The 12,921-nt window shown below is 38.7% G+C and overlaps 1 protein-coding gene across 1 annotated transcript in view; it reads left to right on the top strand.

The window, feature by feature from the left end:
• Window positions 1–11,851, top strand: part of LOC121375046 (NF-X1-type zinc finger protein NFXL1-like) — a 51,478-nt gene extending 39,627 nt beyond the window's left edge. Inside the window, exons 16-19 of the mRNA XM_041502256.1 lie at window positions 2,552–2,683; window positions 4,042–4,275; window positions 7,361–7,558; window positions 8,571–11,851. Of these exons, the coding sequence (XP_041358190.1) occupies window positions 2,552–2,683; window positions 4,042–4,275; window positions 7,361–7,558; window positions 8,571–8,804 (798 nt within the window). The 3' untranslated portion in view covers window positions 8,805–11,851. The remainder of the gene's footprint in view (window positions 1–2,551; window positions 2,684–4,041; window positions 4,276–7,360; window positions 7,559–8,570) is intronic.
• Window positions 11,852–12,921: the final 1,070 nt, after the last annotated feature.

Below are 12,921 nucleotides of genomic sequence, written 5' to 3'. Positions count from 1 at the left end.
GATTATAAGTGCCCCTGTTAGTTTGAAATGGACACTGCATTTCATGTGCTTTGACCAAGTTTAACCAGCAGTTCTCTTATTACCATGTATCTAAAACAAAACAGATTATAAGTGCCTCTGTTAGTTTGAAATGGACACTGCATTTCATGTGCTTTGACCAAGTTTAACCAGCAGTTCTCTTATTACCATGTATCTAAAACAAAACAGATTATAAGTGCGTCTGTTAGTTTGAAATGGACACTGCATTTCATGTGCTTTGACCAAGTTTAACCAGCAGTTCTCTTATTACCATGTATCTAAAACAAAACAGATTATAAGTGCCTCTGTTAGTTTGAAATGGACACTGCATTTCATGTGCTTTGACCAAGTTTAACCAGCAGTTCTCTTATTACCATGTATCTAAAACAAAACAGATTATAAGTGCCTCTGTTAGTTTGAAATGGACACTGCATTTCATGTGCTTTGACCAAGTTTAACCAGCAGTTCTCTTATTACCATGTATCTAAAACAAAACAGATTATAAGTGCCTCTGTTAGTTTGAAATGGACACTGCATTTCATGTGCTTTGACCAAGTTTAACCAGCAGTTCTCTTATTACCATGTATCTAAAACAAAACAGATTATAAGTGCCTCTGTTAGTTTGAAATGGACACTGCATTTCATGTGCTTTGACCAAGTTTAACCAGCAGTTCTCTTATTACCATGTATCTAAAACAAAACAGATTATAAGTGCCTCTGTTAGTTTGAAATGGACACTGCATTTCATGTGCTTTGACCAAGTTTAACCAGCAGTTCTCTTATTACCATGTATCTAAAACAAAACAGATTATAAGTGCGTCTGTTAGTTTGAAATGGACACTGCATTTCATGTGCTTTGACCAAGTTTAACCAGCAGTTCTCTTATTACCATGTATCTAAAAAAAAACAGATTATAAGTGCCTCTGTTAGTTTGAAATGGACACTGCATTTCATGTGCTTTGACCAAGTTTAACCAGCAGTTCTCTTATTACCATGTATCTAAAACAAAACATATTATAAGTGCCTCTGTTAGTTTGAAATGGACACTGCATTTCATGTGCTTTGACCAAGTTTAACCAGCAGTTCTCTTATTACCATGTATCTAAAACAAAACAGATTATAAGTGCCTCTGTTAGTTTGAAATGGACACTGCATTTCATGTGCTTTGACCAAGTTTAACCAGCAGTTCTCTTATTACCATGTATCTAAAACAAAACAGATTATAAGTGCCTCTGTTAGTTTGAAATGGACACTGCATTTCATGTGCTTTGACCAAGTTTAACCAGCAGTTCTCTTATTACCATGTATCTAAAACAAAACAGATTATAAGTGCCTCTGTTAGTTTGAAATGGACACTGCATTTCATGTGCTTTGACCAAGTTTAACCAGCAGTTCTCTTATTACCATGTATCTAAAACAAAACAGATTATAAGTGCGTCTGTTAGTTTGAAATGGACACTGCATTTCATGTGCTTTGACCAAGTTTAACCAGCAGTTCTCTTATTACCATGTATCTAAAACAAAACAGATTATAAGTGCCTCTGTTAGTTTGAAATGGACACTGCATTTCATGTGCTTTGACCAAGTTTAACCAGCAGTTCTCTTATTACCATGTATCTAAAACAAAACAGATTATAAGTGCCTCTGTTAGTTTGAAATGGACACTGCATTTCATGTGCTTTGACCAAGTTTAACCAGCAGTTCTCTTATTACCATGTATCTAAAACAAAACAGATTATAAGTGCCTCTGTTAGTTTGAAATGGACACTGCATTTCATGTGCTTTGACCAAGTTTAACCAGCAGTTCTCTTATTACCATGTATCTAAAACAAAACAGATTATAAGTGCCTCTGTTAGTTTGAAATGGACACTGCATTTCATGTGCTTTGACCAAGTTTAACCAGCAGTTCTCTTATTACCATGTATCTAAAACAAAACAGATTATAAGTGCGTCTGTTAGTTTGAAATGGACACTGCATTTCATGTGCTTTGACCAAGTTTAACCAGCAGTTCTCTTATTACCATGTATCTAAAACAAAACAGATTATAAGTGCCCCTGTTAGTTTAAAATGGACACTGCATTTCATGTGCTTTGACCAAGTTTAACCAGCAGTTCTCTTATTACCATGTATCTAAAACAAAACAGATTATAAGTGCCTCTGTTAGTTTGAAATGGACACTGCATTTCATGTGCTTTGACAAGTTTAACCAGCAGTTCTCTTATTACCATGTATCTAAAACAAAACAGATTATAAGTGCGTCTGTTAGTTTGAAATGGACACTGCATTTCATGTGCTTTGACCAAGTTTAACCAGCAGTTCTCTTATTACCATGTATCTAAAAATTATAAAAATATCTCCATTAATTTTCAAGATTTTAGGGTACATAGCATTCCATGACAATAGCTTGGTTAAACTTGTCTAATCCAGCAGTCTGGTCTGGTATACTGGTGTATTTCATTAACACCAGGTGAATCCAGTTTAAATAAAGAGTCCACTGTATGTGTAATTTTGCTGGGGTTTAATTTTTTCAGACTTCGATGGTTGAGTGCTCTAAGGTTGAGAAGTATTCGTGTGGCAGAAAGTGCGGCCGAGAGCTCGTGTGTGGGAACCACTCCTGTTCTCTGGACTGTCATGCTGTAACTAATGCAGCCAACAACCATGTGGTATGTACACCTTGGTATGATGTCAGTGGGAAACCTATACCATGTATGATCATTTTGAAATATGTCTGACACCTAAAATAGAAGGGATTGGGGTTGAAATCCACCTAAAAGTGAAATTCTTAACCCCTCGAGCTAAAAACCTATATATAGTCATATAGGCACACAGTTTTGTAAACACACGTTTCAAATGTCTTAACAGGATCTTTACTCATTCTCAGTTAATCTCTACTTGTTGGGACAGGACATAGCACAGTGGTAAAGCACCTGCTTGATGTGCCGTCGGTCAAGGATCACTCCCTGTCTGTGAACCCTTGGGGCTATTAATTGTTCCAGCCAGTGCACCACAATTGGTATATCAAAAGGTTGTGGTATGTGCTATCCTGTCTGTGGGATTGTATGTAATAAAAAAATGTTGCGGGTTTCCTCCCTAAGACTATATGTCAAAATTACCAAATGTTTGATATCCAATATCTGATGATTAATTAATTAATTTTAACTCTACTTGTTATTACTAGGCTGGCAGTAACTTTGAACACTGCGAGTGACCCTGTGTTAAGCTCTCTCCACTTGTTAGTACTAGGTTGGCAGTAACTGAACACTGCGAGTGACCCTGTGTTAAGCTCTCTCCACTTGTTAGTACTAGGCTGGCAGTAACTGTGAACAGTGCGAGCGACCCTGTGTTAAGTTCTCTCCACTTGTTATTACTAGGCTGGCAGTAACTGTGAACACTGCGAGCGACCCTGTGTTAAGTTCTCTCCACTTGTTATTACTAGGTTGGCAGTAACTGAACACTGCGAGCGACCCTGTGTTAAGTTCTCTCAACTTGTTATTATTAGGTTGGCAGTAACTGAACACTGCGAGAGACCCTGTGTTAAGCTCTCTCCACTTGTTAGTACTAGGCTGGCAGTAACTGTGAACACTGCGAGCGACCCTGTGTTAAGTTCTCTCAACTTGTTATTACTAGGTTGGCAGTAACTGAACACTGCGAGCGACCCTGTGTTAAGCTCTCTCTAGAGACCCTGTGTTAAGTTAGTACTAGGCTGGCAGTAACTGTGAACACTGCGAGCGACCCTGTGTTAAGTTCTCTCAACTTGTTATTACTAGGTTGGCAGTAACTGAACACTGCAAGCGACCCTGTGTTAAGCTCTCTCCACTTGTTATTACTAGGCTGGCAGTAACTGTTAACACTGCGAGCGACCCTGTGTTAAGTTCTCTCCGTTATTACTAGGCTGGCAGTAACTGTGAACACTGCGAACTGCCCTGTGTTAAGCTCTCTCCACTTGTTATTACTAGGCTGGCAGTAACTGTCAACACTGCGAGCGACCCTGTGTTAAGCTCTCTCCACTTGTTATTACTAGGCTGGCAGTAACTGTCAACACTGCGAGCGACCCTGTGTTAAGCGGAGACCGGAGGGCTGCACCCACAAGTGTCTCAAGTCATGTCACCCGGGCGCCTGCCTGCCGTGTACAAGCCGTATCCGCATGCGCTGTCACTGCGGTGCGATGGTCAAACATGTTGTGTGCTCCGAGTGGACGAGCGCCAGCGCCGACAGGAAGAATTCCATCAAGTCATGTGGAAACTGCTCCAAGATGGTGAGTGCTCTACATTCTGAAAGCAGACAAAGATTATTGTTGTTAGGAGTCAGTGTTACTGATGTGTGGGTTGGGGTGTTGGCCAGAAGGGATCTAGTTCAGTGGTAGAGTGTTGACCGAGTGTATGGGTCATACGAGCTAATGTGTGGGTTGGGGTGTTGGCCAGAAGGGATCTAGTTCAGTGGTAGAGTGTTGACTTGGGTGTATGGGTCATACCAGCTGATGTGTGGGTTGGGGTGTTGGCTAGAAGGGATCTAGTTCAGTGGTAGAGTGTTGACCTGAGTGTATGGGTCATACGATCAGTTCCCTTCAACATATATTAGTTCCCATTCGAGGAATTGCCCCATGATTGGTACATCAAAGACATATTAGTTCCCATTCCAGGGATTGCCCCATGATTGGTACATCAAAGACAGATAAGTGCATTCCAGGGATTGCCCCATCAAAGACATATTAGTTCCCATTCCAGGGATTGCCCCATGATTGGTACATCAAAGACATATTAGTTCCCATTCCAGGGATTGCCCCATGATTGGTACATCAAAGACATTAGTTCCCATTCCAGGGATTGCCCCATGATTGGTACATCAAAGACATATTTGTTCCCATTCCAAGGATTGCCCCATGATTGGTACATCAAAGACATATTAGTTCCCATTCCAGGGATTGCCCCATGATTGGTACATCAAAGACATATTAGTTCCCATTCCAGGGATTGCCCCATGATTGGTACATCAAAGACAGATAAGTGCACTCCAGGGATTGCCCCATGATTGGTACATCAAAGACAGATAAGTGCATTCCAGGGATTGCCCCATGATTGGTACATCAAAGACATATTAGTTCCCATTCCAGGGATTGCCCCATGATTGGTACATCAAAGACATATTAGTTCCCATTCCAGGGATTGCCCCATGATTGGTACATCAAAGACATTAGTTCCCATTCCAGGGATTGCCCCATGATTGGTACATCAAAGACAGATAAGTGCATTCCAGGGATTGCCCCATGATTGGTACATCAAAGACATATTAGTTCCCATTCCAGGGATTGCCCCATGATTGGTACATCAAAGACAGATAAGTGCATTGCAGGGATTACCCCATGATTGGTACATCAAAGACAGATAAGTGTGTTCCAGGGATTGCCCCATGATTGGTACATCAAAGATATATTAGTTCCCATTCCAGGGATTGCCCCATGATTGGTACATCAAAGACAGATAAGTGCATTCCAGGGATTGCCCCATGATTGGTACATCAAAGACAGATAAGTGCATTGCAGGGATTGCCCCATGATTGGTACATCAAAGACAGATAAGTGCATTCCAGGGATTGCCCCATGATTGGTACATCAAAGACATATTAGTTCCCATTCCAGGGATTGCCCCATGATTGGTACATCAAAGACATATTAGTTCCCATTCCAGGGATTGCCCCATGATTGGTACATCAAAGACAGATAAGTGCATTCCAGGGATTGCCCCATGATTGGTACATCAAAGACATATTAGTTCCCATTCCAGGGATTGCCCCATGATTGGTACATCAAAGACAGATAAGTGCATTCCAGGGATTGCCCCATTATTGGTACATCAAAGACATATTAGTTCCCATTCCAGGGATTGCCCCATGATTGGTACATCAAAGACAGATAAGTGCATTGCAGGGATTGCCCCATGATTGGTACATCAAAGACAGATAAGTGCATTCCAGGGATTGCCCCATGATTGGTACATCAAAGACATATTAGTTCCCATTCCAGGGATTGCCCCATGATTGGTACATCAAAGACAGATAAGTGCATTCCAGGGATTGCCCCATGATTGGTACATCAAAGACAGATAAGTACATTCCAGGGATTGCCCCATGATTGGTACATCAAAGACATATTAGTTCCCATTCCAGGGATTGCCCCATGATTGGTACATCAAAGACATATTAGTTCCCATTCCAGGGATTGCCCCATGATTGGTACATCAAAGACATATTAGTTCCCATTCCAGGGATTGCCCCATGATTGGTACATCAAAGACAGATAAGTGCATTCCAGGGATTGCCCCATGATTGGTACATCAAAGACATATTAGTTCCCATTCCAGGGATTGCCCCATGATTGGTACATCAAAGACAGATAAGTGCATTCCAGGGATTGCCCCATGATTGGTACATATAAGACATATTAGTTCCCATTCCAGGGATTGCCCCATGATTGGTACATCAAAGACATATTAGTTCCCATTCCAGGGATTGCCCCATGATTGGTACATCAAAGACAGATAAGTGCATTCCAGGGATTGCCCCATGATTGGTACATCAAAGACATATTAGTTCCCATTCCAGGGATTGCCCCATGATTGGTACATCAAAGACATATTAGTTCCCATTCCAGGGATTGCCCCATGATTGGTACATCAAAGACAGATAAGTGCATTCCAGGGATTGCCCCATGATTGGTACATCAAAGACAGATAAGTGCATTCAAGGCAGGGCTAGCTCTGGCACTCGTAAAAATCGCATTGGCAAATTTTATTTTAATTTTACGAAATAATATGAAATAATTGATCTTTTGTGTGAAAATAACTGGGGGGTTTTGCAATTTTTTAAGTTTAATAGATAATTTGGCGAACTTTTCTGCTTGCCAAGATCTAGCTCTGTGAGAGACCCTTTGCTGGTATAGCTTACTTGTTGGTTGACGTCAAGAACAATACACTGAAAATCCTTGTCAAAGAGTATGGACAAAATATTGTTTATGGTATTAATTTTTAAAATCATTCACCTTAATTTCTTGACATTATTGCTTGAGTCAAATTTACTTAGTTTTTCGGATTTATCTGGAATTCAGGATTTGTAATGGTCTGTACAATGTTTCCAGATGTTCTGACTCCTCCAATATTTCCATATTCTCCATCACACACTTACAATATGGTTTCTGTAGATGCTTTGCCTACATTCTAAATGGTTGCCGCCAAGTGTGCAACCCTAACCCTAGAGCCAATCTCACTACCTAACCATCAGTATTAATAATTTAGTTTTTTGTTTCGTAACCCGCTTTCATCTCGACCTACTTGATGTTTCTACTCTAGCTTCCCTGTGGTCACCAGTGTGGCTTTGCCTGCCACCCCGGTCAGTGTCCTGGCACGGACAAGTGTCAGAAGAAGGTGACACTGCGCTGCAAGTGTCGACGGAAGAAGACGGAGGGAATCTGCTGTGACGTGAAGAACGGAAGTGACAGACTGGAGTGTGACGAGATCTGCAAGAGGGCCGAGACTGAGAAGAAGAAGGTACATGTACATACAACAAGGATCCAGACAGACAGGGAGGCTATGGTTGCTAAAAATACACAACAGGCTTTCTTATCATCAGGCTCACAAGCAGAGTTTGGTTTTAAACTTATACAGTATTATATAAGTCAGAATTCATTTCCATCCCGTCGTTAAATAAAACATGTCCTTCCTTCCTTCATTTCCTTCTAAACTGTACCTCACTGTCATGTGCAGAATTCATTTCCTAGTAGCCTGACTGATAACATATAGCTGTGTCCAAGTTATCAACTTGTCTGTTATCAATCAGTGACATGGTTAGATTTTGAATTATCGTGTAACCAAACAATCGGTTACCTTCATGTTGGTGAAAATCATATAAATCAACTTCCAGTTAGCTAGCTCAGTCAACAGAGCACTCATCTGAAGTGCTTGGGACATAGAATTAAAACCGCTTAATAAACCAATTGAGTTTTTGGGGGGGTTCCAACCAGTGCCCTACAGCTGATATATTAAAGGCTGGAATGTGTGCTGTCCTCTCTGTGGGTGAGTTGATATAAAACATCTCTTACTGCTAATTAGAAAATGTAGCAGGTTTTATCTGAAGGCTATGTTTCGGAACAATCAAAAGTTTGACATCTAATAGTCGGGGGCGTGAAGTAGCCCAGTGGTAAATTGCTCACCTGATTCGCAGTCAGTTTGGGATCGATCCCCGTCAGTGGGCCCATTGGGCTATTTCTCGTTCCAGCCAGTGCACCATGACTGGTATATCAAAGGCTGTGGTATGTACTACCCTGTCTGTGGGAAGGATCCCTTGCTGCTAATCGAAAAGAGTAGCTCCTGAAGTGGGAACAGCCGGTTTCCTCTCTCATATGTGTGTGGTCCTTAACCATATGTCCGACGCCATATAACCGTAAATAAAATGTGTTGAGTGCATCATTAGATAAAACATTTCTTTCTTTCTAATAATCAATGATTATTTAATGCTCTAGTGGTGTCGTTAAACAAATGTAACATTATTTGAACTTTCTAGCTTGAAGAAAAGGCCGAAATTGCAAAGAAAGAGGAAGAAGTGCGGAGGCAGAAAGAGGAGCTGGAAGCGTTTGAGAGGATGACGAAAGGACGAAGGAGAAAACCTCGCAAGCACCACCAGGATATCGTGGAGGAGACGTTCTGGCAGAAACACAGGAAACTCGTCAGCATCGCTGTCACTGCCATAGCTGCAATAGTCGTGTCTGGCTTAGTTTTCCACTTTAAATTATTCTAGTAAACATGTTTTACATGATTATTTCAACAATGAAATACCTCAATCCAACAGTAATGTGACAGCTCTGTTTAATGACAGTCACATTAGGTAAGGTTATTTGATGATCTTATTATTTAATCACTCCCATATTGGGTAACCTGAATGTGTGGAATCACTTGAAAACCTTGTACGAGTTGTTGTATTTTAAAAACCATTGATTGTTCTTGTTCCAATTTCTGATAATGGTGAGTTGTGAATGGTATTTTGTTGTTCATATTCTGTGGTTAAGTTGCTCAGAAAATACAGTTAAGATTTGTGTTTGTAAATGATTAGCTAATTTAGATTTGTTTGAGCTAAGACAAAATGTATCAAAAGAAGGGCTCATCAAGGGAATTAATCCTTGAACTCGCTTAAACCCAGTGTGTTGAATAAACATCCTTAGACATTCATTGGAGGGAGGGTGGCTATTCATTACACACTGAGCTTTAATCAAAATATGTATTAAACAGTATAATTTTGACATATTTCGGTGTTGGGCATGTACAGAATAAATTATAGAAACTGGTTCATTAAAATTGTCTCCCTTTATAAAATCTTTTTTTTATCCCAGTGTAACCCTAAAAAAGAGAGAAAAGAAGTGCAATAATAGGTTTATTGTTTGAAAAAAAAAAAAAATACATACACATTATGTATTATTTATATCACACAGCAATAATACACGGTTTGTCAGTTGAAAGATATATAATTGGCTGCTCCTAGGTGATGACCCTAGGTTATACCATCCAGTGATATAAGCACAATCAAAATTAATTGCTCTTTGCCCTGTAAGATAACCTTCAACTAATTACTCTGTGACATATAAGTTAACTACATGTGCAAGGCCGTAAAGACATTTTTGTTGTAAAAACAATACTTTACAATTTATTCCAATTCTGTTTTTTCAGGACACACAGGAAGTTGAATACGTATCATTTCCATTAGATACATTTTGAAACAACTTGCTGTTAGATTAAGGCTATTTTAACGGTCACTCATGTAGTATTCGCTATGTAGTTGTTACAAGTCATTTATTGTTATCTCGCTCGTTGATGGATTATATTAAGTACTGTTGTAATAGTTTGTGAAAATTTGTTGCTTTATCATGATACTATTTGTTCTATACCATTCCAGCTTTAGCGTTGAATCATTTTGCAAAACAATTCAGAATCAAAATCGCTACAATAGTCAAAATTTCATTAAAATAAATAAAAGCATAAAAATAATACAATACCATCATTTTGAGAGAAACAAATAGAGGTGTTACATTTTTGTTGGATAATTTTTTTAGAAATGTGCTGAAGTTACAAAAGTTATTTACTTATTAGTATTATGTAGCTTCCCTTGACAGCCATGCTTATTTAATAATTTATGTTAAGTATATCTCTTTTGGTCTGTATTTATGAGATGGTGATAAAATTTACCATCCTAAATTTGGCTACGTTTAGGTCGATTCTGTCTCTTCAGATATAGAGAATAACCTTGAGGTATTTTAAACTACATCTCCTGCAGTTTGAAAGATGAGTCATAAGATGATATGTATAAAAGATGTGATGGGCAAGATGTGCTCTATGACTCGCTTGATGTCATTTTTGTTTTTTAAGATTCTACATTTTAATAAATCAGAAAGTAGTTTTGAATTCTAATTGAGAAGTAAATGTATGTCTTGTTATGTTTCCCATGACACAAACGTGTATTTCTTATACTGTATTGAAACTGATGATATAAAAACTATGACACTAAAAATGTACATGTAGGTTGAAATAATGGAGGCGAGTCACGTTTATGTGATGGGACATGCGGTTTTCAGTCATTGACTGAACAAATTTAGAAAATGTATCTAGTCATCTTATTACAATGATCACAGGATAAATTATACTGCTGTCTAATAAAGGACTATAACTTGAAGCTTTTACATTCATAAGACTGCCGAGATGTATTAGTGTTTCCACAAGTTCAGTGACGATGATCCCAGTGTGGCCAATATATATATATACACCTGGAAATAAATGAATCGCCACCTAGTTTGTTCTGTGTGTACAGAGGATATTGGAAACACTGACAACAAGTGACGCTCATTGCATCATTACTGTCATCACAAAATAAGACAGAAACCATAAATGTGCATCAAATTTATGATAACTATCGAGCTGGAATCACCCTGATGTGCCGGAATCTCACTCATAAGTAATTTATTCACGCCATCTCGGTAAATACCCAGTAGATACAGAATATGTAAAAACTTTGAATATCAGATTTACACTGCGTCAGTGCAGACAATTACATGTACCTTTTTCTGCCTTTTTTGCTGCAATACAATTCAGGTGGTGAATGATTAAAAACATATTTTATTGCATGTAATGTATATATACAAAAGGATTGGACACAAGTTTGCTGCAATACAATTCAGGTGGTGAATGATTAAACACATATTTTATTGCATGTAATGTATATATACAAAAGGATTGGACACAAGTTTGCTGCAATACAATTCAGGTGGTGAATGATTAAAAACATATTTTATTGCATGTAATGTATATATACAAAAGGATTGGACACAACTTATCCAAGATGGTGTTTAATTATTTTCCAGGTGTATGATTCATGTCGGCCAAGCAGTTGATGTTTATAATAGAAGTTATTTGTCAGTTTTTAATAGAAGTTATTTGTCAGTTTATAATAGAAGTTATTTGTCAGTTTATAATGGGGGTCTAATTGGTTAAAGAAATATATATTTTTAATTGGTATCGTAATTATATTGGCTTCATCTTTCATATACATGTTGTATTATCTTAATAGTTTATTCTGGAATTGTACTTAAGAAAAATGTTTTGTTGAAGTTGTCAGTATTAAACTTAAAGACAACTTGTTTGGATGCAAGATTTTTTGGGATGTTCGGTTGTTTAGTAGATTTATTCAACTACATCCTGTTGGGTTAAATTTGGCTCATTTGAGTTAAAATCTTTTAATATCTGTTTCATATAGTTATTGGGGTATTCTTGAATATTTGAAAAATAAATGCTTTAAATCTATTTTATTTCTTTTTCTCTTATGTTCAGATTTGTGAAATAACACTTAATTGAGGTCCACAGAAATGGTTGAACTCATCACTTTCCAATCCCAACCAATGACTTGTATATCAGAGGTCATGTTATGTGCTGTCCTGTCTGTGAGAAAGTGCATTTAAAATATCCCAGTGGTAAAGCGTCTGCTTAATGTGCAGTCTGGGACCGACCGCGCATTAGGTGTGCGCTATACCACTAGACTACATCAGTCTCCCTAGCAGATGATTAATAAATCAACATACAAGAGGTTTGGAATATAAGACTTGACAGGAATGTTGTGATATCCAGCCTAAGTGGATACAAAAAGGATAGTTTTGTTAATGTTTCATCGGGGTTTGTTCTTGATTCTAATAAATTTTAATTCTCCCGACAGCAGTTTCATTTTGTGATGCCAAGTTTTCCTAAATTTGTTCATTATACACACCTTCTGAATCGACCGACGGCAGCTGATCCTGCAACTCACTGCTCAAGCGAATGTGACATGGGGATGGGCAACTGCCACCTTCTGAATCCACTGACGGCAGCTGATCCTGCAACTCACTGCTCAAGCGAATGTGACATGGGGATGGGCAACTGCCACCTTCTGAATCCACTGACGGCAGCTGATCCTGCAACTCACTGCTCAAGCGAATGTGACATGGGGATGGGCAACTGCCCCCTAGTGCGAGAAGAACAAAACCTCAAATTCAGGCAAAAATTATAAAGATATTCAGGCAAAATGTGCTAACTTGAGACCATTTTACCACGTATTTTCATCATTTCACCCTCAAAAATAGCTGTAAAAATTTGCAGGGATTCATTTGCAACCCTATATCGCTTTTTGGTAGTGATGCTAATATGAATAAATGTTGTCCAGATTTGGGCATTTTCATTTACTTCAGGTAAAAACCAGCTTGCCCCCCACCCTCTACAAAAATGTGAGCCTGTACGCCTATGAGCACTAAAACGTTATACTTCACTGTATAAGGGGAGCTATACTTCACTGTATACGGGGAGTTATACTTCACTGTATAAGGGGAGCTATCACTCTGGTTCCC

The sequence above is a fragment of the Gigantopelta aegis genome, chromosome 6, assembly GCF_016097555.1.
Source record: "Gigantopelta aegis isolate Gae_Host chromosome 6, Gae_host_genome, whole genome shotgun sequence".
Lineage (NCBI taxonomy): Eukaryota > Metazoa > Mollusca > Gastropoda > Neomphalida > Peltospiridae > Gigantopelta > Gigantopelta aegis.
The sequence above is the reverse complement of the archived record's forward strand: the minus strand, read 5'-3'. Positions and strand labels throughout refer to the sequence as shown.